Source organism: Syngnathus floridae, chromosome 19 (genome assembly GCF_059516105.1).
Source record: "Syngnathus floridae isolate MCC-2025c chromosome 19, RoL_Sflo_1.0, whole genome shotgun sequence".
In the NCBI taxonomy this organism is placed as follows: Eukaryota; Metazoa; Chordata; class Actinopteri; order Syngnathiformes; family Syngnathidae; genus Syngnathus; species Syngnathus floridae.
This window is the reverse complement of record NC_142431.1, coordinates 5,583,237-5,609,425: the sequence shown is the minus strand read 5'-3', so window position 1 is coordinate 5,609,425 and position 26,189 is coordinate 5,583,237. Positions and strand designations below refer to the sequence as shown.

At 38.1% G+C, this 26,189-nt stretch overlaps 3 protein-coding genes across 3 annotated transcripts; 2 read left to right on the top strand and 1 right to left on the bottom strand.

The window, feature by feature from the left end:
• The first annotated feature begins 7 nt into the window (after window positions 1-7).
• Window positions 8-8,723, top strand: casp8ap2 (caspase 8 associated protein 2). Its single transcript, XM_088361451.1, has 10 exons — window positions 8-162; window positions 1,482-1,547; window positions 1,885-1,950; window positions 2,181-2,281; window positions 2,438-2,512; window positions 2,589-2,704; window positions 2,875-4,985; window positions 5,101-7,594; window positions 8,151-8,250; window positions 8,364-8,723. Exons 2-10 carry the CDS (start codon window positions 1,514-1,516, stop codon window positions 8,424-8,426), a joined length of 5,160 nt encoding a protein of 1,719 aa, XP_088217577.1. The 5' UTR covers window positions 8-162; window positions 1,482-1,513; the 3' UTR covers window positions 8,427-8,723.
• A 146-nt stretch (window positions 8,724-8,869) lies between these two features.
• On the top strand, window positions 8,870-11,568 carry gja10b (gap junction protein alpha 10 b). The gene is made up of 3 exons (XM_088361453.1): window positions 8,870-9,096; window positions 9,185-10,574; window positions 10,936-11,568. Exons 2-3 carry the CDS (start codon window positions 9,207-9,209, stop codon window positions 10,972-10,974), a joined length of 1,407 nt encoding a protein of 468 aa, XP_088217579.1. The 5' UTR covers window positions 8,870-9,096; window positions 9,185-9,206; the 3' UTR covers window positions 10,975-11,568.
• Window positions 11,569-13,238: 1,670 nt separating this feature from the next.
• bach2b (BACH transcriptional regulator 2b) lies at window positions 13,239-25,813 on the bottom strand. Its single transcript, XM_088361452.1, has 5 exons — window positions 25,427-25,813; window positions 19,456-19,710; window positions 16,687-18,138; window positions 16,407-16,613; window positions 13,239-15,594 (listed from the first exon to the last, which is right to left on the bottom strand). The coding sequence occupies exons 2-5, from the start codon at window positions 19,696-19,698 to the stop codon at window positions 15,124-15,126; spliced, it is 2,373 nt and encodes a 790-aa protein (XP_088217578.1). The 5' UTR covers window positions 19,699-19,710; window positions 25,427-25,813; the 3' UTR covers window positions 13,239-15,123.
• Window positions 25,814-26,189: the final 376 nt, after the last annotated feature.

The following is a 26,189-nucleotide window of genomic DNA, read 5'->3' as shown; positions in this document are numbered from 1 at the left end:
CTTGTGTCTATACCCAGCGACGGATGCTGCGATGACTTAATCGGAAGCCGTCGACGAGGTTTACCGCGAGACGACCAACTTCGCAATTGCAAGCTACGAGTCTGAGGCAGTCTTTTAATTTTTCAAACATCTCACGGTTTTGTGGAGATATGGCTCTTCGAGGTAGTAGGACACTTTTTCTGTCTAATGATTGTTTTTCAAGATGTTCATGGCTTGCTAATCGTGGTCTCTTCGCGGGAAGATGCGTCGTTACTTCCTGTGGCAAGGGCTCTTGGCGCGACATTCTACTTATTAAACCGGTGCCTGGAGAGAACAATACCCAAACAAGTTAATACATTTATACACGATCGTAATTCAATACCGTATAATGTATAAGGGATTAACAGTTAATCCGTATTCACCGTTAAACCTAACAAAAACGTCTTGGAAGTTGGTCGACTCTACTACATAAATAGACATGACAACGGACTCGGTTCCGCCATTTTTCGTACGATGATTTTTGTGTGGTCATTTCGCGCAGGTTTGTTCTTCACTCCAAGAAAAATTGGCTTTGTCTGTTTAAAAATGTGTTTTGCGACTCTATTGCCTCAAAATGTGTACTAATTTCCCCAGCGAGGGTACGAGGGAATGTTGTATACACGCCAATGTCAACTGGCTCCTGAGAGGCAATTTGACGTGATTGCTATCGTGAATTTTTCACATTAATCAAACATTATACTTGTCAGTAATATAGTAATATACTAGCTGCCGGGATTAGATGCAAGATTATTGGAGTGGCATTGACGAATGATAAATAACATTGTGGTTAGCACACAGTGCATGATAATCTGAAAATGAAGCAACATTTTTTGAAACTTTTTCTTACAAATACGTGTCTGTTTTATTCAATAATTGGGACGGGTGCATTTTGATACAGCCGCGATTAAAATTAGTCTGACTCCAAGCCTTCAAAATCTTCTTCATCCCCATTCATAAACATATTTTTCAGCCACAACACCCGATCTCATTTTTGTCAAGCGTATTGTCACGTAGTATTCCAAAATTCCGGCAGCCATAATGCAAAACGAGAAAAAAAATCTGCTCTACGCCGTGACGTGTAAAATTCGAATGCATTTCATTGGGTATAAAAATCGAGAAATAGTCAAGGAAAGCAATAATCCGTGCTCCCGGTGTTAAATGTAGAAATGCGTAATAGCGCTTCCGGCTGTGGTACTAACGCAGTAATGCGCTCTCGGACTAAATGTGTTAAAACGCACGAACACTCCATATACATTTTATAGTTTCAAAATGCTACGTCATATCAGTTCTTTGGATTCATATTAACCAGTATGATTATTTCAAGACGAAACAAAGTTTAACAGGGCAGAAACTATAATCCAGGGAAACAGCTGAAATAAAAATAGATCCATCTAGTTGATGGGGAGGCTGTCTCACATCCTTAGCCTGTCTTTAATCACTCTTTATTTCTGATTTATTTTCAGGTACAAAGTGAGCAACAAAGGTATTTGAAAGAATGGAGAGGACCAGCAACGACATGGCTCTTGTTGGTATGTATATAAATATTGCAGTTATAGAGGATTTTTAATTTTGTATGGAAGGCTGGGTATTAGGGGCAAAGAATCACATGGTCCAATTCTAATTAAGTTTTTTTCGCTTTTTTTTTAAACTGGACTGACATCAGAAGAAGCTTGAGCATGAACACCTCGACTTATATTGTATCTTATAAGGGTTCAGCACTAGCTTTAGTACAGTGGTACCTCAAATTACGAACACCTTTACTTCAGAACTTTTCAAACTGGAGTGTCATGATATTTTTTGCAAATATGTTGAATGTGGATCTTTTAAATGCCATGATAACATTCTCTATAACTTTTAAATCTACAGCTGTCGTCAATGAAGATTCTGTGGACATCTACGATGACCTTGATCTCAACCATTCCAGGAGTTTAGGTTAAAATCAGTTTTAAAATAATTTCTGTGTAAAATAATTAATGTGTGAGTAACATGTAGACGGGATATTCCAAATGGTTAGAAACTGGAATTTTGACTAATATTAATATTGATTAAACATAGTCAATCTGGCCAATTTAATAACTTTGTCATTATGTCGTTAGATTGGCTTCCTCAAATGTTTTGGTTTGCCGAGATGACTGGGTTATAATTATTTTCTTATTTTACAGAGAAAATCTCTCCAAATCCTTCTCAGTTGAAAGACTCAATGGATCTATATGAAGAAATTGTAACAGAAGAACAACAGGATAGAGAATCATCTTATACTGAGGTGAGTTACTTATTTTGAGGTTAGTTAATTTTGCCTCATATGAAAAGATTGCCTACAGTAAGACATGCATTTTTAATTATTTTTTAATTGCTCCCTGGTAGAGTATCTCAATTTAGACGTGAACGAATCTCACTTTTTTTTTTTTGATGATTGCAGTTGAAATCCCGATTTGAAGCAGCCCAACAGCAAATTAAAGAGTTACACAGAAGACTTCAGAACATGGAGATACAGGTTCATCTTTTAACTGATGATATTAGCTGTGGCTCACAATCACTCATCCAAATTAACACTTTTATTTTGTTTCTAGAACACAAAGCTGAACACTGAGAACACCCACCTCAAAAAGAATATCTCTGCACTTTTACGGACAGCCAGACAAGAGGTTTTGCGAAAGGATGCTGAGATTCAAAGGCTGAATCAGTCGTAAGTCTCAAAATGTAAATATGCAAATGAACTAGCGTTAAGCTATAAAATGAAATATAGTGAACCCCACTATTTGTAAGAAATAAGTTAACAAATAGTTAAATTAGCTAATAATTGACACCCATTCAATTGCACGGACTCAATTTGCTAACATGTATATTTTCCAACAGATCAAACAAAGGTCAAGATCATCATTCAAGAGTGAATCATCTTCAGGATCAAAACTCCTCTAGTAAAACTGTCTATAACTCCACGAGGACTCCAAAATCTCCAACACCTAGTACTTCCATGCGCTCTTCTTCTCGAACACCATCATTATCAAGGGATAGTTGTCTTCCAAAAGTTCCACCATCCAGAAGAGAAAGTCACAGCCCTAACAACAAGGCCAGCTCCTCTTCTTCTTACAGTCGTTCCAAACGTGGACATGATCTCGTGCCTGACAGACACAATGAACATTCTACCAGCAACTCTCTCGTCAGTTCAACCCGGCATCATGAGCACAAAGACAAACCATCTCAGAAGCCTTTTGATGCCATAGACAGAAAGCACAGATCAAGTTCATCTCCCAAGCGGGGCAGATATACAACTGAGAAAGACAGAACTCATAAATTAGACAAAGACTCCGGAAGAAGATATGACTCCAGGATATGTAAAAGCAGCGACAACAAAAATGTCGATGGATATCACAGATCAGACAGGAGTAGAAGTCCTCCTATAAATAATTCAGGTTCTTCAGATGCTTGTAGAGGGCGAAGTGGAGAGAGGAGACATAAAATCGATTGTCAACACGATGCCGATACAGAGGACTCTCGCCGGCATCATAAAAAAATGGAGACTAGTCTTAAATGCGGCAATTCACAAATAGAACATTCAAATTCAAACGACCGGAGGAGGTCTTCTACAAATCGTCAAGCAGAAAGCTATAGTGAGTTTTCCAAAGACATGAAGCGGGACAGGCTTTCAAAAGATTATCATTGGAAGGGAGACAATAGGCACAGAAGTTTTTCATCTGAGAGAAGCAGACTAGCTGAAAATCCGCCATCAAAAGAATCTCACAATGTCAAACGCAATAAAGAAAGACAAGAAAAACATGTGAAAACATTACCAATGGAACCAGTGGAGGAAAAAACCCAAAATAGGAAACTGTGCTTCATGGAAACACTAAATCTAACGATTTCACCAATTAAAAAGCCAGTACCCAACAATAGCAGCCAGGATCGACTTACTGTATTTGAAAATGTGCCAGATGACGGCATCCAAGCTGCGAGTGATCAAAATATCAGCAATGACTTTAAAGGAATGAAAACATTACCTCCAAATTCTATTGACGCAGCAACTTCAGAAAAGTTGCCAGTGAAAGCAATCCAGGAAAAACACACAAGCCACAATGACTCTTATTTAGCTACTCAGAAACTAGAAGGCACTTGTGTCCAAGCTATAAAATCCAACCAATCCATCGATTCAAAAGCAAATTTCATGGCTACGCATCACATACCAGAAGGGAATACATCACGAATAGAAAAAAATGGAAACAATGAGGCCAACGCTAAATTTAGTCCAGACACCCAATTACAAGATGAAACTAGTTATGACAGCAGCATGTATGGGAACATTATGATTAACCAACCAATCAGTCCTTTACAAAAACTAAACAGTGGAAGTCACAGAAATCAGTGTGTTGCTATTGCACAATGTCCTACCTCAATTGAAAGTTTCCAAAGATCAGGCACACCAAAGGATAGATTTGTCCCTGAAGAAATGATCAAGACTAATCCTGGAAGTAAAACATATCCCATTCCTCTATCTCAGGATTCTCAACCAGGAGGAACCAGTGAGGACGCACAATGTGCTCAAGATGATTTCAGAGATGCCGTATCTAGTACCATAAGTGCGGAATCGGTTCCTCAAGAGGAGCTTAGTTTGCGTGAGGCAGTTAATTTGAAAAAGGATAACAGCACATCAACTGATTCAAGCACATCCATTGGCTGTATTGCTGTGTCTAAGGTCAGCAGCACAACAGAAGAAATTGCTTTACCAAATGATTATCGTAATCTCACGGTCACACCCAAGAAAAAGCTTTGTGAAAAGAGTCGAGCAAAAAATGTCGCACCTTCCACTCCAGTGCAATTATTTCATGACGAGGACTCCATGATACGAACACTTTGCCATCTAAAGAGAATCCCAGATGCAATCAGCCCATTGAGGAGTCCAATCCACCTGATGAAGACAAGTCGCCACCTTCTTCATGGAAAACCTGGCCATGTGAAAAGCCTGCAAAAAGGTAACGTATTTTTCTATTCCCGAGTGTTTAAGTTGAGCAAAAAAATAAAAAATTACCTTGAACTTTCTTGTATTTTCTCCTGACCCACTTGTCGTATTCTTTTTCATGTGTGCAGAGTTCTCAACTACAACCGATGATCCCAACTCTAAGAAACTGGATTTAAACAAAGAAAACAAATATCCAGGTTGTCCTGCAAAACATGACAAACAGGACTCGGATGACAAATTATCAGAATTGCCTTTAAATCAGTCTGACACTGAAGTAGAGGAAGGTGACATTTCAAGTGGAAGTGAAGAAATAAAGTCATCTTTCAATGCTACCACCAGGCTTAAGATGGCAGAAAAACTCAGAAATCAAGAAAATCTTTTGAAAAGAAATTCTGAAGAAACGTGTGTCGCTTCAAAAGAAAAGACGTCGACCGAAAGTGCATCAATGCAAAGTCCAGCTAATAAGAGCCGTTTTAAAACAGTTTGCCCATCGTTGGCCAAAGCTTCTTTTTCAACAATAGAAGAAGTCATGGAAATGTTCACCTCAGTTCGGTTGGAAATCCGTAAAAAATACATGAAACTTCACAAATCCTTTCCAAAAAAGAGCTTCTTTGGTGTTATGGAGAATTTCAGAGAGTCATTTGTGGAATTTGTGGACAGTGCACATTTCGGTCAAATATGTTGTCAGGCAACGGAGCTGAAATCAAAGTTAAAATTATTAATCGTGTCTGTGTTTAACAAAGTAGCAGACAACGGGATTGTAAAACGTATTTTTGACCAACAAGCTGTTGATCTGAAACAAAAATTGTGGGTCTTTGTAGATAATGAAGTTGAGTTCTTGCTTAAGGAAGTTTACGTGACTCTGAAGAACCTATGTAGACCAGCAAAAATTTCACCTGAACAAAAGACGTCTCGGAGCACTGAAGGACTTTTGGGATCGCCTCACGAGAAAATTCAACAAGATTGCAACAGGAAAGATACACTTAGCTCTCTGAAACAAATCAAACCGTTTGCTGCTCCTCATAAAACAGGTCTTGGTAGCAGAGGGAAAGATATCAGACTCACTACCACAGTCAAAGAAGGTTTTGCAAATACATCTAATTCTGCCAATCCAGGAACCGACCATCTTTCTCCTCCAAAAAAATCAGCTTCAGATCAAATGACTTCTTTGGTAGCTTCTCAAAGCACATCCATACTTGACAAAAGTGACTTTGAACTACTCACAGAGCAGCAAACGACCAGTTTAACGTTCAACCTGGTAAGAGATTCTCAAATGGGTGAAATATTTAAGTGTCTCTTGCAAGGATCAGACTTACTTGAAACCACTGGAATAACTGGAGAAAGTACATCATCATGGACTCTTAGTACCCCAAAGAAAAACGGGGACCTACTCGCCTGCGTTACAACTCCAAATAAATTCCAATCTCCATCTAAATTAATCCCAACAACCAAATTTGATACCCCCACCAAACTCATTGCTACATGGACAAGCATATCACCACGGTCCAAAGATATGACCAGAACAAATCCAGTTTTATTTGACGAAAGCTGCCTGTTGGAGGTTCCATCCGAGAATCAATCCAGTTTTTTGTCCCAGAGAAATTATTCGATTCTAGCTGAAGATTTGGCAGTTTCCCTTACTATCCCATCACCTCTGAAGTCTGACAGCCACTTGAGCTTTCTCCAACCATCTAGCATACATACTCTATCCCCTCCAGATAGTGTCATCAGTGCTCACATTAGTGAAGATGCTTTGTTAGATGGTGAAGATGCATCTGAACAAGATATCCACCTCGCCCTTGACACGGACAACTCCAGCCTTGGATCTAGCAACAGTGCAACCTCACAAGTAATTGACAATACTTTTGTGTTGAAGCCTGAATTGCCCATGCAGGCGCTCGTGATGGAGAAGTCCAACGATCATTTTGTTGTGAAGATCCGTCAGGGGAATATACTGACAGATGTGAGCTTAAATCAAACAGAAGAAGATAATAATAGAGACAATATGGTGCATCAAGGAGAACACAAAAAGATTCAAAAAGATTCATCTAATGTAATGCCTGCAAAATACAGTTTTGCTGACCTTTCTGAAGACCATCTTATATGTCAAGATACTTCCGGTTTTAAAGACGATTCTTTGAGACTAAAAAAAGACCCTTCAGCTACCTCAAAAGATGACGCTACAAATGACAACCTTGTTGCTTCTCAAAACACTACTCCGAAAATGACGACTGAAGAAACTTTACTTGAAAGCTGCGAGCAGAAGAGCAATGTACATGTAAATGAGGAGAACCCCAATCCATCAGTCCAAATGGAGAAACACAGTCGAAATCCTCCCTGCCCACCAGAAACTATTATTTCTGATTCACAGAAAAGCACCGGTCAAGTGTCCAACGTCAGAGATACAGAAAAAGACAATAAAGATTGTGAGAAAAGTAAAAAACGGAAAAAGCAACATGAGCAATCAAAAGCCAAGCGTTCAAGAAAGGATGAAGAAAAAGATACGGAAGACTTCAACTCTAAAAATGACGTGGAATCAAATTCCGTTCCTTCATCCCCAAATAGTTTGTCTGCCATGAACATGATCAAGAAAAAAGGAGCTTTGGTGATTGCATGGACCAGGTCAGTACCTAAATCATTGTATAAATGTTGACAGAAAATGTTTCATCTTTTTTTTTTTTTTAAGCTACAAATATATTTATAGAAATCCCCCTCCAGGAACGATAAACCTAGAACAATTTACCGTATTTTTTGGACTACAAGGCGCACCTAAAAACCTAAAATTTTCTCAAAAGCCGACAGTGCGCCTTATAGTCCGGTGCGCCTTATATATGGACTAAATTTAAACCGGCCCGAAGCATTGTGTCATGAAATCAATCATAAGTGGCCCGCTGAAGACTATGAATCAAAAACACAATTTGTTGCGTCTGAAGTTGAAATAAAAAAGACAAAATGGAGAATGATTTGATTTGAATTAAAAATCTGACATGATGCATTAATAATGCGCCTTATAGTCCAGTGCGCCTTATATAAGGACAAAGTTTCAAAATGGGCCATTTATTGAAAGTGCGCCTTATAGTACAGAAAATACGGTAACTGAACTTTGAAAATTTAGGGGAAAAAAGCATTATTATTTTAAAGTTACTCAAACAATTTTTTCATATATGTGACATTCTAGAGATGAAGATCGAGCCATTCTCGTTGACCTGCAAACAAAAGGTGCTTCACGGAAAACATTTGCTGCCCTGTCAGATAAACTTAAGAAACCATCAGAACAGGTATGTCGAATTTGTCTGTACAGCGACACTGCTTTGTATGCTCGTTGATTTTATAAATAATCATCAAATCTTTTGAAAATCGTCTTAACTGTAATGTTCTTTTCGTTTCCTAGATTGCTCAGAGATTTTACCAGCTCATGAAGCTCTTCAAGAAGCAGGGGAATATGAATGTTTAATCACCCCAAGTGTTTTGCTAGAATTATTTTGAGACATTTGTAAGATACAACAATGACATACACTTATTTCTTTAGTTTCCTGTTTATTTAAAATTTTTGCTCATTTTAAATTCCTCATATGACTAAATGTACAGCTCATAAGAGTTGAATTTAAGAGCTAAATTCAACAAATTATATACCTCAAGAAATTGTAAATCTGTTCAAAATGTTTTATAGTTTATTTTTGGTTAAAAAAAATTATTTTGTGCTTAGGTACAAGAGAAAATCAGCGCTTCAATAAATTCATCTTTTGTTGGATTGCGTCATCAAATTGATTTCAGTGTTGTAAATCTTAAGATTTATTTATTCTTATACCTGCTTATAAATTCTTGTTTCGGTTGAAAATAAAAACTTGGCCATTGAATTTCCAGTCTAAGTTAGGAGGCTGTAAACATATTACATATCGACAGAACGATGGGTACTATTTCCAGTCTGGTGACCTGTTAAAAGTAGCAGAGTGGATCTAACCTCAGGCCATTATGGCATCATGATTGATCAAATGTAAACTGGAGACCTAGTTCCCCACCGCTCTGGAGAGTCGGAAGCAATGGACAGTAGTGTTATTTTCTCTCTCGGAAGAGAACAATGATGAATCAGCCTCTATTTGCGAGGACAAAGACTACAAATAACTGTAAGTAAATAACCTTCTTAATTAAAACAATTTTTTTGGATCTGATCATGGTTTGAACATTCATGAATGCCTGTTTTTTTCCTGCCAGCAAAAAAAAAATGTGACGGAAGATGGGGGATTGGAATTTGTTGGGCAGCATTTTAGAGGAGGTTCATATTCATTCCACCATTGTGGGCAAGATTTGGCTGACCATCCTCTTCGTTTTTCGTATGCTTGTCCTTGGTGTTGCTGCAGAGGACGTCTGGGATGATGAACAGAGTGAGTTTGTTTGTAATACAGAGCAACCTGGCTGTAAAAATGTTTGCTACGACCAGGCTTTCCCAATTTCTCTCATCCGTTATTGGGTGCTTCAGATCATATTTGTATCTTCACCCTCTTTGGTCTACATGGGCCATGCGTTGTATCATTTGAGGACCCTCGATAAGGAGAGGCACCGAAAAAAAACATGTCTGAAAGCTGAACTGGAGACCACAGACCTTGTTCTCAACCATAAGCGAATCGAACGGGAGCTTCGGAAACTAGATGAACAGAAGAAAGTAAGGAAAGCTCCCCTTCAAGGATCTTTGTTGCGAACATATGTTTTCCATATCTTAACAAGATCTATATTGGAAGTTGGTTTTATTATAGGTCAATGTGCTCTCTATGGAATCAGGTTGTCTCCTCTGTACAAATGCGAGAGGTTACCTTGCCCTAACAGCGTGGATTGTTTTGTGTCACGACCAACTGAGAAGAACATTTTCATGGTTTTCATGTTGGTTATATCCGGAGTTTCTTTATTCCTCAACCTTCTTGAGACCTTCCATCTGGGGGTGAAGAAAATCAAGCAGAGTCTGTATGGTTATAAATACGGAGATAGTGATAGTATTTGCAGATCGAAGAAAAACTCCATGGTGCAGCAGGTCTGCATACTTCCAAATTCCTCTCCACAAAGACTGATGCAACTCCCACAAATGGTCTGCTCAGTTTTGTCCAACACTCGTGAAGAAACTGAGCCATTGAATCTCACTTCTCTAGCTCCTCTTATCCAGGTATCTAACAAGACTCATCAGCCACCAGCGAACATCCAGAATTTGCCACATCTCAGAGCTATGGATCGGCAACACAATCGAGATGTTACCTTGCAATCATCTTATAGTGATGATTCAGATGCTCCTCATAATTCTGGAACATTGCAGTATACTGGACCTCAAGCTTCATCTTTGGCCAGACACATGGAGACCTTTGCAACCCAGAGCAATAAATTAAGAGAGCAAAATCCAATGGGTGTGTATAGTGACACTAGTGATTCTCCAGGGAGTGAACATTTCTCGACAGCCCGAAAAAGCAGTTTCATGTCCCGAGGAATGTCTGATGGAAGGCAGGGCAGTCCATCGGACAGTTCTATGACTGGAATGAGCGCTGAGGCCCCGAACTTCAACAAGGAAGAGAGTCCTGTCATGACTCCACCGCCTCCATCTAGCGGGAGGAGAATGTCTATGGTGAGAATATATTAGAAACAGTACATTAAAGTAACCCAGCAAATGTTATGATAATTGAGATAAAAACATTTAATTGACAAAAAAGTTAGTATTTTCTGTCTTATCCATTTATTTTGGTGAAAAAAATAAAACAATTGTCTTTAAAAAATAGGGCCACATACCCCTCCCCTCCATGTCTTGGTTGATGATGTCATGGAAGGCAGCGATCATAATATCCACATTGGAAATCATTGTACAGACTTTTTTTCTTATTGTTTTAACCCAATTTTTAAAAATACAAATACGGTATAACAAGATTTTTTTTTTCAAGTTTGATTCTGGTTTGGTAATAATGTTTTCATTTTTCCCCCTCCTCTTTCAGACCATGCTGCTGGAGCTGTCGTCCATCATGAAAAAATAAAATTGGAAAACAAAGTAATTGTGGAAGTGGACAAATTCGATTTAGTCTGTATATTTTTTATTCTTTTTTTTTTGTAACTTGAGATCACTTTGATCTTAAAGAAATAGATCAATGCATGTATTAGTCAACATCAAAATTACCCCATTTGTGAACTTTTAATGAAAGATTGGCATTTGCCAAAGTATGTTTTGCAAGAACACACCAAGGAATACATTTATTTAAGCAGCCACTTTTACAATTTTGTTTTGGACATTTCAGAAAACAAATTAAAATAACTGTACAGCTCTTTTTTTGTTTTAATTTGTTTTCTGAAAGTTTGTTTCAGCTTTTGTTAATTACTTTTCAGATTTTTTTTTCTGCTGTTGTGACTGGTAGTTCCTTTAAGTAGTTCCTTTTGCTTGTCCTTTTTTATTTGTCCTTTTTTTATATTTATTCTGTCATACTGACCTGGTTCATTGATATTTCAAGTGCTATGCAGTTATTGTAGTCCTTATATGTGTTTTCCTTTTATTACGTCACCTTTATTCTGCCATATATACTTTATTCTGCCATATATACGATGTAATCTTTTATATAAAGACATTTACTTTTCAACATCCGTGTCAGGTCGGCTTCTGGTTCTAAATCCTGCTCCTTGGGTGACAATATGTCTTAGACATAATCCATCAAGCTAGCGACGTCACCACCTGCTCCAAACCATTGCTCCTCCTCAATGGGTCGCTCAACACTTCACAAGTGTTCCAGAACCTCAGCCTGCTGATCACCTCCACCTCTCTCTCACCCGCACCTCATGCATGTCCTAGTTTTTCACACCCACCTTCTAATAAACTGGGTCAAACCCTGCGGCCGTCCTCCAACACTGATACTGGGGCGCACGTGCTCTGACAGCCCCACAGGACCCTGCTCCAGCGACACTCGCGGAGTGGCGACCACCCAACCCTGCTCCTGCGACACATGCTCTGCTGCTGCCAACCATCCTCCAGCGATTCCTCCTCAACCCTGCGCTGGCCTAAAAAAAACCTGCGGCGGGATCTGACCCTGCTCCAGCGGCGCAGACACTCTGTGGCTCCCCCGACCCTGCTCCTGTCCCCACCCGACTTTGCTCCAGCGGTGCACGTCTTGCAATTGCAAACACAAAGTACTTCTTGTTTCAGTTGAGCCCACTGTAGTTCATTGTTTGGATGGTGCTCCACCCTGTATGTGATCCTTTGTTATTTCCTGTTTCATCTTGAAGAAACCTTTGGTTGGGATATTCCAGAAAGTCCACCGTGGTACGACCACACAGATACCGTAACAAAGCAACACACCTGCCTTTCTCATGGTTTGATTTTTATATCAGGTGAAATATTTGGAACTTCTTGGTATGACACCACAAATATGTCAGGGCTGTTTTTTAGTTGTTTTATTATTCTTTTTTATCACAATGAATCATATTTTTCAAAATGGAGTCAAGGTGCTTTCTCTATTACTACTTGTTGAGCTTTCTCCCAAAATGACTGGATTGAAAATGTAATTTCCAAAAAATAATAATAATATCAGCAGTGATATGCATGTTTATTTCATCAAGCAAAATGGCGTAAAGACAAAAAAGTACAGTACTTTAAGTTATATAACACTGCCAATTAAAATGAATTTGAGAAAAGTTTTCACAATATATTTACAATAACCGTCAAATCATGACTGTATTTACCATTTAAAAAAAACTTTCATGATACTCGTAGCGAATAAGCACAATACAGTATTTTAAAATGAACAACAATACAAAATTAGAAAGATGAGAACAATTTTAACTACAAGTTATTCCAATAAATGATGCACCAAAACTTGCAAGTAAACAATAGTCCGTATAATCTGAGTAAAAAACATGTAGAAAACACCTGATGCAGTTTGTTGATACAGTCATTGACCTGTTATGAGAGGTATGAGTCATTTCACAAGTAGATCAGTGTGAAAAAGTTGCACTGGTGACTTTTGAGGGAAGGGTCAAGGCCCCTGCATACACTCGCTTCACTTGAATGTGTACTATGGTCTCTGCAAGTTCTAAGGCGTATATATATATATATATATATATATATATATATATATATATATATATATATATATATATATATATATATATATATATATATATATATATATATATATATATATATATATATAATTATATATAATTATACATATACATATATAAAATTATATATATATAATTATATATATAATTATATATAGGTATAATTATATATATGTATATGTATAATATATATATATATATATATATATATATATATATATGCACATACATAAATACATACATACTGTACAATCCGGCTGACTCATCCCATAAAGAGAAAGGAAATATTTTCACACAATTGCAAACCTGTCCTATCAATTTTACATGGCAAAAATTCTGTCATATTTGATAACTAATAATATTTTTTTTATATTTTACTCAATATTCACAGAAATTATGATTGCCGAGTTCTTGTGGTTATATATTCATTGAATTATTTATTCATTTAAGTTAAAAGTGTGATTCCCCTTTCACCTTTCTCGTGAAAAATGCTGATATGAACTGTATTTGCCCATTTATTAAGGATATTGATAAAATTTGTTACACTAAGCAACTTTTTGCAGCACCGTTTGTGTTAAAAACACTAATCCTCATCACACTGATTTATTCTCAAGGGTAGAGGCATGATTTGTAATTTCGGTGCGAGCAATTTTTTCTTTTTTTTAATATTCCCACTGTAAGGAGAACACAAATTTTGGAATGAATTCCATTAAATTCAAAGGCAATTATCACAATCATTAATTTTATAGACTGTGGCTAAATAGTCCAAATGCTGAATTTCAAGTCATAACACCTTTAATGGTAAACAAGACTTTTCCAGTTTATAAATAGAAAATAAAAATACATTGCAAAGACAGTTCAGGTTGTCTGCTTTTTAAAAAGCAAAACAATTTTCCTAAAATCCTCATTCACTTAGATAACAGGGGAGAGCGGATAATTTAAAAGGTACATTTAGTCTCCATGTATGTGTAGACATGGATCTTAAATTTTGTTGTGTTTATTTTAAGAAATATGTCTTTCAGTCTCTATGCATGTCTGTTAAGCGGTTTTCCTGAGAATTAAGAGCACCCACCATGTTGGGGGGGGGGAATATTTACAATATGAGATGGCAAAAATGAAGATTTTTTTTCCTCAGCCTTCTCTATCCTTGGTGGAAAAAAAAACCATCTAAGCCTACATCTGTTCAAAGTCATTGACAGTAATCATGCTCACACTATCTACATTTTGCCAAACAAGCACAAAGTCAACATCCAAACAAGGTATTGCTGGTTAAAGAGAGAAAATATGCATCTGCCAGCAAAAAAAAAGAAAAAAAATTATACCGAGAGCTCCAGAAGGCAAAAAAGGAATGTTATCAGTTTACAGCCTGTACACAATTACAAGAAAATGTTTGCATAAACATTTTACAGTCTAATTGCATGATAACTTCCCCTCATGTATAAAATCTGTATTCTCATTTTGCATGAATTATGGTAAACATTCTGAGGATTTTTTTTTTCCTGAGTTTTGAATAGCTAGAGATGAAAAGTGTCACAGCAAAAAAAAAAAAAAAGCAAGAGAGGATGCACATGAAAACGAGTCAGAGAGAAGAAATACAGGGACCATGCCAATAAAAGCGATATATAGAAAGAATTTTTTTTTTTGTCCACTGAGGTTCCTCTTTGTGTTTTGGGTGTCATGAAGACATGAACCCTGCCCGACTCTCAAAGCTGCTGCCGGGGGCCATAGCACCATTGTAAAGACTTAAGTGAGAAAGTCTCACTTTTGGTAAGGGAATACTTGATGAACAGTATTTCCGCTTTTTTAAGACAGCGTGTCAACTGTTCATAAAATAGAAATCATGAAAAACATAAATACATAAAAATATATAATTTTTTGTCAACACTGGCAGAAGTTGGGTATTATCAACAACCCCAAGAGAGGGTTTGTCAGAGTAGTATAATTAAATATTACTACTACTACTACTACTAGTAATAATAGTAATAATAATAATAGTAATAATAAAAAATAAAATAATAATAATAATGATGATAATAATAATAATAACAACACTAAACATGAAAAACAAATACTATCAATTAGTCCTTGTGTGGCTGCTCATCAGTTGTACATTTTTCTGTCATTTCCTGGCAAAAATCAACTGTTACCGTCTGATTACCGTATTTCTCCACGGTCAGCCCTGAATCTGTGTACAAGCTGATGTATTGGCTGTCCATACCTTTGTCTTCCCCGTTTTCCATCGAGTTGATCTCCAAAAGGCCTGGAGAACCAGGAATGTTTGTTTCAGGTGTGGCGGAGTCCAAACAGAGATCGATGCTGGTGGTGTTAGGTCTGTTACAAGACTTGGGATCGTAGGCGGCGTGATGGCTGGCGGTGGAATTGGTGGGGCGTAGGACTGGGCAGTAGTGGTGCAATGACTGAACCTGTTCGGGGCTTAGCTGGACATCCCTGCACACCTCCTGGGACAGGCAGGAAAAGTTTTCCCATAGTTCCCCCATACAAGCCTTCAGTTGATTTCTCTCTGTAAGCAGCTTCTCCTTTTCGCATACCTGTATTTGCAAAAAAATTTAAAAAATTTACATAAAGCAATACATATTCAATTTTTTTTAATTCTATTTTCTTTTTATTGGGGCGGTATGGCGCAGTGATAAATTGGATTGGGGGTTTGCTCCTGATGCTTGGTAAATCTGAAACGCCTTTAGTACTGAAAATAGAAAAGTGCTAAACAAGTGACAGTCCATTTATTATATTTACCGTAAAATCCCGCAGAGCTGAGACCAAGGTTGGGCAATTCCAGTCATCAATATCCTGTATTTTTTTTTTTTTTTTTATGTCTTCCTGCTGCTACACCTGATTCAAACAATCAGGATTGCTATCCAGGTTCTGCAGACCTTGCCGAGTATCCGATCATATGAATCATATGAAGTGTGTTGCAGCAGGGAACTATTCGAGTGCAACAGGACTTCACGCTGATTGTGGCCGAAACAACCGGGCCGAATGTAACGAAGAGCGCGGCTTGCTCAGGTCCTGTGAGTGGGGATCTGTTTCGGCCTGTGGTTTTCTGCGAAATTGAGAATAACAATGCCAGATGGTAAACACGCAATTTAGCTTTTTTTTTTTTTCCAGTTGCGCACCAATCTGACAGTAGGATCGAGTATTTTGGAGAAAATTTGTCTTTGTGGGCCACACAAAATTATGTGGTGGGCCGTATCTGGCCCCCGGGCCTTGAGTTTGACAGCTTCTAAACCATGGTTTATTAGGGGTGTATCCTAGTTAATATAAAATGGCTGCCACTATTTTTCATTCAAAATCAGTAGGAAGGTGTCATGAGATCTTCAGATCCAAGTGTAGATGGACTCACCAGTTTTCTAATCTCACACTCGAGGTTCAAGATACAGTCGAGCTTTCTTTTGCGGCAGCGTTGGGCAGCGATGCGATTCTTACTTCTTCGCCTCACATCGTGGATGAACTCGAGTTGCTCTGAGGTCAGTTTGTGCATTTTCACCAGTGTTTGGAAGTCATTCCTTGGAAGATTTATGATTTGATCAACAGGGAAAGGTAGCTTCACCTGTCAAATTCAAAGTTGGTGATCAAAAGTCATATGACATTATAAATGAATGCACATCCAAATTTGTACTTACCTCTGGGCCACGCTCTTGTACAGTGCAGGACTCGCTGTCTCCCTCGGAAAAAGAACCCGACTCATCGCTGGAATTGGTGCCATAGGACTGTTCACATTTGATGTTGGTTTGCCCCTGGATAAAAACTCCATCCCCTACATTGTGGTCCTGCTGGTCAACATTGAGACAGCGGGCCATGTTGGAGCAAGGTGACGAAGAGAACTCAAATTGAGGCAGGCTGCATGGGGAGCCTCCACTGCCATCTTCTGCATAGGAGTACGACGAACAGGAACTGGATGTCCTTGTCCGTGTCTCACAAGGTGGTGAGCGTGGGCAGACTTTTATTGGAACCGGACAGCTGGTATTTGACCGTGGACGGCACAGTAGATGGGGTTCGCTGGAGGTGGTGCTGGGAGAATAGGCCTGGGAGCTTGGAAGGGACTGACTAGCTCCAAGACCCTTTGGTATGTGTTCAGGAAGCTCCGTTTCAAAAGAATTCCCACCAGGATAAGAATGTGCCGGGTTTCCCAGACGACTGCAGGCCCCGGAGGAAAATATGACAGTCCCTCGATCGAGCTCAACTTCCTGTTTGCAGGTTTCGTCGCAGGATTTAAGATCGGCGCTGAAATTGTCATTGTTCTTTGGGGATAATAAAGACCAACTCAATTGTCCAGCAAGACCTTTCAAGTCTTTTTTGTGATCTCCCTGAGAGTTAACTTTATCCTGGGGATAAACGAGCCTGTTTGCAAATAGCGGCTGAGGTGTACTGGGCAGATTGGAGCAGTCCACTCCTTTTTTCAGTAAGGCTCGAATGCAGGATGCCGACTTCATTCTCTTGATGATTTCTGACGACGCGGGGTTATCCATCTCCATTGCTGACGCGCCGTCAGTAATGTCCAATGAGATGGCCTCTTCCTCTACTTGTGGTTCAACTTTGATTTCTGTCAAAGGCAACCTGTTCGGATCCGTTACTCCCCCACTAATGTTGCCCTCTTTTATTGTGCTTGGAAAACCTGAGGTACTGGTGTGTGAAGACAAATCATCATTGTGCTTTTTATAAGCCCATTGGTATTTCCGGTACTTAGGGCATCGCGGCAGGTCTGATCCTCGGCGTCGATCGAAGTCCAATCGTCCGTCTGTGAAGTTACCAGTCATTGTTAATTGATCCTCACCGGGGAACTGAAAGGTGGCGGGATCATCAGCACGTTGTATCGTTGGAGAGGATGATCTTTCGGTCTCTGACTGCATGCTTTCATTCTCCGAGTTGATGCCCTCAGCAGCTACATTGTGACAGTGCAGCAAGCTGTCCTCACTACGCAGCTGAGCTTCCAGAAAACGAAAGCACGAGTCCTCTAGGTTGTGCATGCGCAGGAATTCGGCACAGCGGATGACCTCTTGAATGTTTTCTTTGCTGAGTAACAGTTTAGCAGTGTAGGCAAACTGCAACAACGGGACGAATCCTTTGGCAGTGACCTGCAAAATAGCAGGGAAATTGTCATCAGTCTGGAGTACTTGGGTGTGGTGCCACAATGTTATTCCACTTTGAAAATAACTACAAGCACTTAACTTTATAAATTTGACAGATTTACATCAACTGAAAAATCATTATTTGTTTGTGAGCCATCCTTGATATTTATAGAATCGTTTGAATTGTACAGTTACCTATGATATGCTAATATGCTAATAATAGCTATAAAATGCTTTCTAGACAAAATGAATTTATTCATTCTTAATTCCATCAAAAGAAACTTGTTAAAAAAGCAAATTATTGCCACCTATAGAATTACAGTCACCCATGAATGTAAACTAGTTAGTCAAATTATGGCAGTAACTAGTGTGGAAAGGTACAAAGTATAATCATAATTTGAATAAGAGGAATTAGCCAACATGCCGTAGCCAAACATGTTTATTAATAGCAACTCTGAAGAAGGAAAAGACCTCAGCATACCAATGGGTCTATTTTCAGTTTAGTATTATCAGCTGCAGTCTGCAGCGTTATCTTTTTGTGTCCTTAGACATATGCAATTATATGCATATTACCGTCTGGGGGTCATTTTGTGCCACTGCAGTGTCATAAAAGTACATAAACCTTATCTGTGTAGATGTCAAGGTGATATGACATGATGTGATCATTGGAAATCACATATTTTAAAATGAAAAAAAATTGTCAAATGTACCGTATTTTCCGGACTATAAGGCGCACCTAAAAACCTAACATTTTCTCAAAAGCCGACAGTGCGCCTTATAGTCGGGTGCGCCTTATATATGGACCAAATTCCTAAATTTAAACTGGCCCGAAGCATTGTGTCATGAAATCAATCATAAGTGGCCCGCTGAAGACTATGAATCATGAATCAAAAAGACTATGGATCATTATTTTGGGATTATAAAGTAATTTCTTGCATTTGAAGTTGAAATAAAAAAGATAAAATGGAGAATGATTTGATTTGGATTAAAACTCTGACATGATGCATTAATGGTGCACCTTATAGTCCGGTGCGCCTTTTATAAGGACAAAGTTTTAAAATGGGCCATTCATTGAAGGTGCGCCTTATAGTCCGGTGCGCCTTATAGTCCGGAAAATACGGTAAGCGCAGTTGGCATCATTTAAAAAAAAAAAAAAAAGTCTTGAATGAAATACAATTTCATACAAAAATAATTAAATACGTAACAGCGAGGTAAGGGAGGGGGACTTAAAATCAACAATATTTCTTTCAAAGGGTTTTAAATGGTATTGCTAATACAACAATAATCATGCTATCTTAATTAATTCATATTTGTTGGACATACCTCTTCAGGAAGGCTGACCAAAAAGCCATTCTCCGTCTGGCCTACCAACACCTGGAGGAAATATTCGCTGCAGGCGGCTAGCACGGCCCGATGCCCGCGAAATTCCTTGCCTTCCACTAGGATAGTCACATCGCACAGGATATCCTGCTTCCGCTGGTCATTAAGGCAGAGGAGGATATTGGTACAATGAACTGTTGACTCATACACATACATGGGGGCTTCAGGCCTCTCATCCACGGACATTCCGCTTACAATCTGAAAACAGAAGGGATGAGTTTATTTTACAAGGATATCACCTGTAAACTTCTCAATATTGTACTGTATCATCAAATAATGGAAGAAAAATGTTTATAGGGAATTAAAACATAAATTATATTGTGGGGGGGTAAAATCTACCTGTATGAGGTCATTCAGTCCTGACAGTTCTCAAAATGGGCTAACTTCACAACAAAATGCCTAATATTACGATTTATATTTACATTTTATTCATATATTTCTCTTTATTATTTCAGTTGACAGTATGGACATAATAACAATAAATTAATACCATATGTTAAAATAATGATATTCTTTGGTTGTATAAAAGCACATATACGACACACGTTTCATGATGATGTCATTGTGCCTCTATTTCTAAAGAAAAATAATTAATTATTGATTTAGATTCATTATTGACATGGTTTGATTATCTGGCTCCCATATTTTAATTATTGATATGGTTTGATTCTCTCACTCCCACCAAAAAAAAAAATGGAAAGGATCTTTTTTTTTTTTTTTTTTTTTTTTTACACATCTGTGATGTAATCTCAGTGTGATTAATATGGTCGATACTGGTATTGATCAAATAAAATATCGAAATCCTTGAGGCTAATGCAAGACATGAAGACTGAAATCAGTGACAGATTGTGACAACATACAGCCATACTAAAATAAAAATAACATTGTCAATCAGGTCAGGAACAAAGCTGCAAACACACGTTATTTTCATTACCTCAAAAAGATTTCAGTATGCATCCAGTCATCTTAATATTCCCCTCTTTACAGTAACAACATATTTCTTACTAACACACGCTGAACCTATCAATGTCTGAGTGTGGGTGAGTGAACAAGCAAGGTAGGAACATGTGTGTGTGCGCGCGCATGTGTTTGTATGACGACATTTGAGACTATTTTAGGCCCCCGCCATCTTAAATGCAGCTTGCATGAATCATGACTTCCCACATAGTAGGTCAGTGAGTAAGGTGAGTCATATTGCTGTCTTATATGGTAACACGCTGCACATGTGATAGAAAGTGTTATCTATAGACTGGACTGACTGTTTCAAATGTCTCTTGCTTCACTGCTTGGCCTCTGTCATTTGGTATGGGAATGAAATTCATTCAATAAATAGATTCAAGTATGAATTTGATGTTTTGGTTTTTAAAATGATGTTGAATAATCTTGCGAAAAAAAGAAATTGCTAATTTATATATATTTTTTTATTAGCTCCCCCCCTTTCCTCACCATGCTGGTATGAGTCATTTTTACTTTCACATGACGTCAGCCTAAAATCATGCAATTATTTTGTGTTTCTAAATTTTGATATGCGAGCAAAAAAAAGCAATCTGACACTGAAAAAAAAAAATCCTTTGTAGACTAAGTGTACACTAATTTCTTGGAGTTATTGAGACTGATTAAACATGACAAGGGACTGAAAAATATGTGAAACAGACAAGAAAAACATAAAATCCACATTATAAAAAAACCAAATGGAAAGTTTTATGCAAATAGCTGACACAGAGGCATAGCCCACGTAAAATGGCAAATATATGAGTGCTGAATCACTACGATCACCACAAATGTCCACTTTATGGCAGAGGCTTATTCTGTCATTATTTTGTTATTCAGAGAAAAAATGTCTCTCATTAAAAATTGGACTTGTGCAATAGAAAGCGTCAAAATTAGGTCCAACATTCCACGACCCCATACTAGCCACGTTACACCCTTTCTAGATGTCTACAGATGTTGGCTGTATGCATACACTATGTTTAATGCCGTGTCTCTGTGGGCGCACCACATTCCACATTCCTTCTTGACATGTCATCCTCTGCTTGAATTAAGTGGTGGGCTGGAATAGTTATGTCAAGTTTAACATCTCATCCAACCTAGCTTGCAAACAATTATTGAATGGTATTGTCAGTAATGCTTACATATTCAAAGACTGTCAATAGTGGCATGACTTTCCATCCCGACCATGATATAAAAACTTGCATTCATATTAGTGGTCAAATAACACAATTTCAAGTTACAAACGGGTTAAAATATTTTTAAAAAAAAAGAATGGTAATTGAAATTGGTAGTAATATCTCAATTTTTTTAAAGAACTAATTTTTTTAAATTTACCGTATTTTCCGCACTATAAGGTGCACCGGATTATAAGGCGCACCTTCAATGAATGGCCCATTTTAAAACTTTGTCCATATAAAAGGCGCACCGGATTATTAGGCGCACCTTCAATGAATGGCCCATTTTAAAACTTTGTCTATATATAAGTCCTTATATTTGGACACACCTGCTGTAGTGGCTCAATATTGGTCCATATATAAGGCGCACTGTCGGCTTCTGAGAAAATTGGAGGTTTTTAGGTGCGCCTTATAGTGCGGAAAATACGGTAGTAGTGACACAAAGTCGATGCAGAATTTGTCTGTGGGCCACATAAAATAACGTGATGGGTCGTCTCTGGCTCCCGGGCCTTAAGTTTGACACTTAATCAATAGAAAATCAATTACTTCCATGTGAAGCAATAATTCCGCACCTCCTGTGGTATTCCATCACACACTCACAAAGGGCACACAACAGTTTGACACCCCGAGAAAAAAGGTGAGACAGACTGGTTGTAGTGGAAGAGGAGGAGCTTATCAGGGTTGAGCAAGTCCAGTCAATAAGTCTGATTCTTTCGAGTGCATTCCAAGGCTACAAGTCAGTCTCCCGCCCAAGATCTTCTCCGGGGGATTCCACGAGTTTCTGGAGCTGCGCTCAACTCTGTGTCAACATTTCCATACCAGTCTTCCAACAGTTGAATAGGATGAGATGCTCATTCACTCTAGTATGCTTATTGGAGAAGAAAAGATGGCGGTCAACATACTGGCTGCCCGTCACTAACTGCTGCATTGTGTCAAAAACAACCTGAGGGTCTCAGTCCAAGTTTTTCTGTAGACATTAACAAATTCTCTGGGTACACAGGCAATTTTACGATCTATTTTATTCATTTATATATTTTTTGGGATATTATTTGGATGGTCTTATCACAAAAATTGCAGAAGATTCATTTATATTTACTATGTACTTTATAGACACCCTGTACTTAACTGAGATATAAAAAAAATTGGCGTCTGCAAAAAGTTTAGAAAAATATTTGTTCTAAACTATTCCTATTAAAATTTATTTTTAACATGCAAAAATATGCAGCGCTGTAAACTGGTACATATGTGTATGTGTGTGGACAATAGTTTGTTTATGGAGTATACTAAAACATTTTACATGCTAGTTTTCTTCTTAGTGCACAAATTATTATCATCCTTATCATAATTATCATCATTATCAGAGCTACCCGAGAGTCTCCTAAAAAAAAGCCTTTAGTCAAACAAATAAACAAATAAAGTACTATATTGAAACATTTTACATGCCAGTTTTCTTCTTAGTGCACAAATTATTATCATCGTTATCATAATTATCATCATTATCAGAGCTACCCGAGAGTCTCCTAAAAAAAAAAAAAAAAAAAGCCTTTAGTCAAACAAATGAACAACATGGCAAGGGGTGACACATGATACATTACAGCGAGGTTAAAATTAGACTCGCAGTTGACTGATAGGGCTGTAGACAGTCATTGGATCAGGAAGACGCAGAGCTATTCGAATTTTAGCTAGCCTGGAACCTGAGAGTAGAGAGAATCAAATATTCTCATGCAAATTGACTGTACTGTTGTGAAAATGCATGAGGGACTCTGGAAAAATAGCAATGAGAATGAGAAGTAAAACTTTTGAAGTAGGGGATCATTTGTTTGCTTTGTTCAAGGGTTTTCCACTGTACTATTTGAACTGTGTGTATGTGTGTGTGTGGGGGGGGGGGGGGGGCATATATGCAAAGGAGATATTTTCTTCCTATTATGGCTCAGCGTTAATTTAAACACAAACAGTCTGATGTTCTCTGCCACGGATGAAGAGAGAATACCACATTCATCCAAGATTCAAGCATGTTCCAGGGGTACAATGGGATTTTCTCCCACCCTGTGTCAGAAGTGCAGCGTTCTTGCCTCAGAGTGACAGAACAATGGTCTCTTTCACTGCCTTTAACAGCCTGGAGATGAAGAGAGGTGCATCATGGGTAAGCAGTGAGAAATACTAGTAAAGTTTAGAATAAACACGATTGAGAGGAGTGTTCTTTCAGATGTATGCAAAATGTATATGCTTCATGTGATCAGTGAATGTATACAGAGATTTTAGATCTACTGTACATCACTTGAAATTATAGTAAAAATAAAAGTCTTTATCTTCTGCAATGTTGACATGGCCCTGCATTTTAGGTCATTTTGGTCTCTGATGCAAATAAAACATGTTTCTCTGGTCATCCTGCTCAATACAATATGTTCATATTGATTAATCATGTAATGATTTGATTCTGGAACGGAACCTATCCATCATAACTGAAGCCATTAAGGAACATTTGTTTGGAATTCGAACAATGTAGCGAATCGACCCGTTTTATTGCATTATTGTTTTAACGTAATAAAAATGACAAAAGCTTGGAAAACAGTGCATTTAAAATGATAATTCACCAGAGAAAACAAAGTATATACGTATGAGAGAGAGAGAGTGGAAGATTGATGGCTGATGCTGCTTTACGTAGCACGTTCAGCAGACAAAGAGGCGCATACCTGACTGTACGTCAGCGCCGATTCTAAAATTCTGTATTATTACCGCATCAACGAGTCAATCGTGGGACTAAACAAATACTTAAATAAACGTAGAAATTCTGCTAAATATTTTGTTAGGGCACGTTATATTTCCGGGAAACATATAAAAGAGCAAAGCATAGAAATAGCATTCCTATAAAATATCTATTAAATACTGTGATGTAATTCATTATAATATATATCTTTAATTATGCTGATGAATATTATTTAAATTTAGAACATGTTTGATTGTTTCACGCCTGCATTTATTGTTGATTTTTATTTAAAATTAGAGACCCCCCCCCCCCTCCACACACACACACAATAAAAGGGGCTAGCTCACTAAGCCTTCAGGACCCACTCACACAAACAATACAAAGCGCATAAAATATATGTTTTTCAAAATTAAATTAGATCTTTACACGTGAAATTATTTTGGGTGAAGAAAAAGAAACAACGCATGGCTGTAGGAGTAAATACGAGCAGCCGCAGTCCATGTATAAGCCAAATCGGCTAGGAATAAAATGTCTTTAGAATGCAAAAGAAATATGATAATAGTATGCAAAATTGTCATCATGTTAAATTATCGTCGGTTTCTATAGAAACCAGTCCTGCATATATCGTATTCTTACTCCAACTAATCATCACAACAGTATTATAAACCTGGGAAATTGTGACTAGGGTGTGTTTGCAACATGGGGGTGGGGTGGGTGGTCTTTAAATGTTTCCCCCCGTGGAGTAAATACACTTGATCCGCTATTATGCACAATCGTAGAAAATACACAACGCTGACTCAATACACAACAGGATGTGGTTCGGGTTTGTCGTTATGAGCCAGCCAACCCAATCATTTCACCACCTTCAAGATTATAGTAACGTTCTTCCAATAATTATATTCTACGCATCTTAGAATGTTTGTTTGTAACTCACTGCACCGATTACCTCCATTTCGATTGTGACAAACAGGAAATTAAAATTACACAGCAGATAGTAGTCGAAGTGTGACAAAGACGCCAGAAAGTGTGCATGGCTGCTTACCGTGTTCTTCCTTCTCGATCAAATCCTCGTATCCGTTTCACAATCAAGTTCTTTCACATGATGGATTGCTTTGCTCTATTTAAATCCTCCCCGACTGCAATTTTCGACTTTTTTCTTCAGTGGCTACAATTAGGTTTGATTCGTCTCACCTTCTAAAAAACATGTCCGTGATTTTCTTCCCTGTTGTTTCTGCTATGATTACGTGTGATTACGTTTGCAGTGTTTCTGCACGGAGCGCAAGTCAGTCTCCCGCTGTTGGTTACACTCGACTGGAACGCCTACTCTCGATCGCCGCATTGTTGACATTAGTCCGTCGACGTCACTCGTTTTCGTTCATTCACAACATCGTCAGCTCAACACTGTACTTGGCGTTGCGAAAGGCTTTAAGTGTGCTTGTCCATGGACATCTAACTAGATAATAGCTTGGCACAAAATAGTTACGTAAACCTCACCGCCATATTGAATGTGGCAACGTGATTGATTTGTGAAGACTCAAAGCAGGGGCGAATCTAGGATCAGAGGTTTAGGGGTGCCCAGCACACAGCTAAGCACAAATAGATTTCCTTTTTTTGTACATTTTAACATGGTTTCACTCGCACATATCTGAAAGAAAAGCATTACATTTTCAGGCAAAGTATACTGTCAAATCTTTTGTTTGCATTTACTGCATATAATCACATTTTACAATGATAAATTGGTACCAAATTATGGTGTATGCCTCATTTGTCTTCGATTATATGAATTTTGAGATCGTCTGGAGCTA

What these genes read in the sequence shown, in the direction of transcription:
- gja10b (XM_088361453.1), top strand. Translation starts at nt 9,207, where the DNA reads ATGGGGGATTGGAATTTGTTGGGCAGCATTTTAGAGGAGGTTCATATT. An exon ending in GCGGGAGGAGAATGTCTATG is followed by an intron (nt 10,575 to 10,935) that starts GTGAGAATATAT and finishes CTCCTCTTTCAG; the next exon opens with ACCATGCTGCTGGAGCTGTC.
- bach2b (XM_088361452.1), bottom strand. Translation starts at nt 19,698, where the DNA reads ATGTCCGTGGATGAGAGGCCTGAAGCCCCCATGTATGTGTATGAGTCA. An exon ending in TGGTCAGCCTTCCTGAAGAG is followed by an intron (nt 18,139 to 19,455) that starts GTATGTCCAACA and finishes GCTATTTTGCAG; the next exon opens with GTCACTGCCAAAGGATTCGT. An exon ending in TACAAGAGCGTGGCCCAGAG is followed by an intron (nt 16,614 to 16,686) that starts GTAAGTACAAAT and finishes TGAATTTGACAG; the next exon opens with GTGAAGCTACCTTTCCCTGT.
- casp8ap2 (XM_088361451.1), top strand. Translation starts at nt 1,514, where the DNA reads ATGGAGAGGACCAGCAACGACATGGCTCTTGTTG. An exon ending in TTGGTGATTGCATGGACCAG is followed by an intron (nt 7,595 to 8,150) that starts GTCAGTACCTAA and finishes GTGACATTCTAG; the next exon opens with AGATGAAGATCGAGCCATTC. An exon ending in TTAAGAAACCATCAGAACAG is followed by an intron (nt 8,251 to 8,363) that starts GTATGTCGAATT and finishes TTCGTTTCCTAG; the next exon opens with ATTGCTCAGAGATTTTACCA.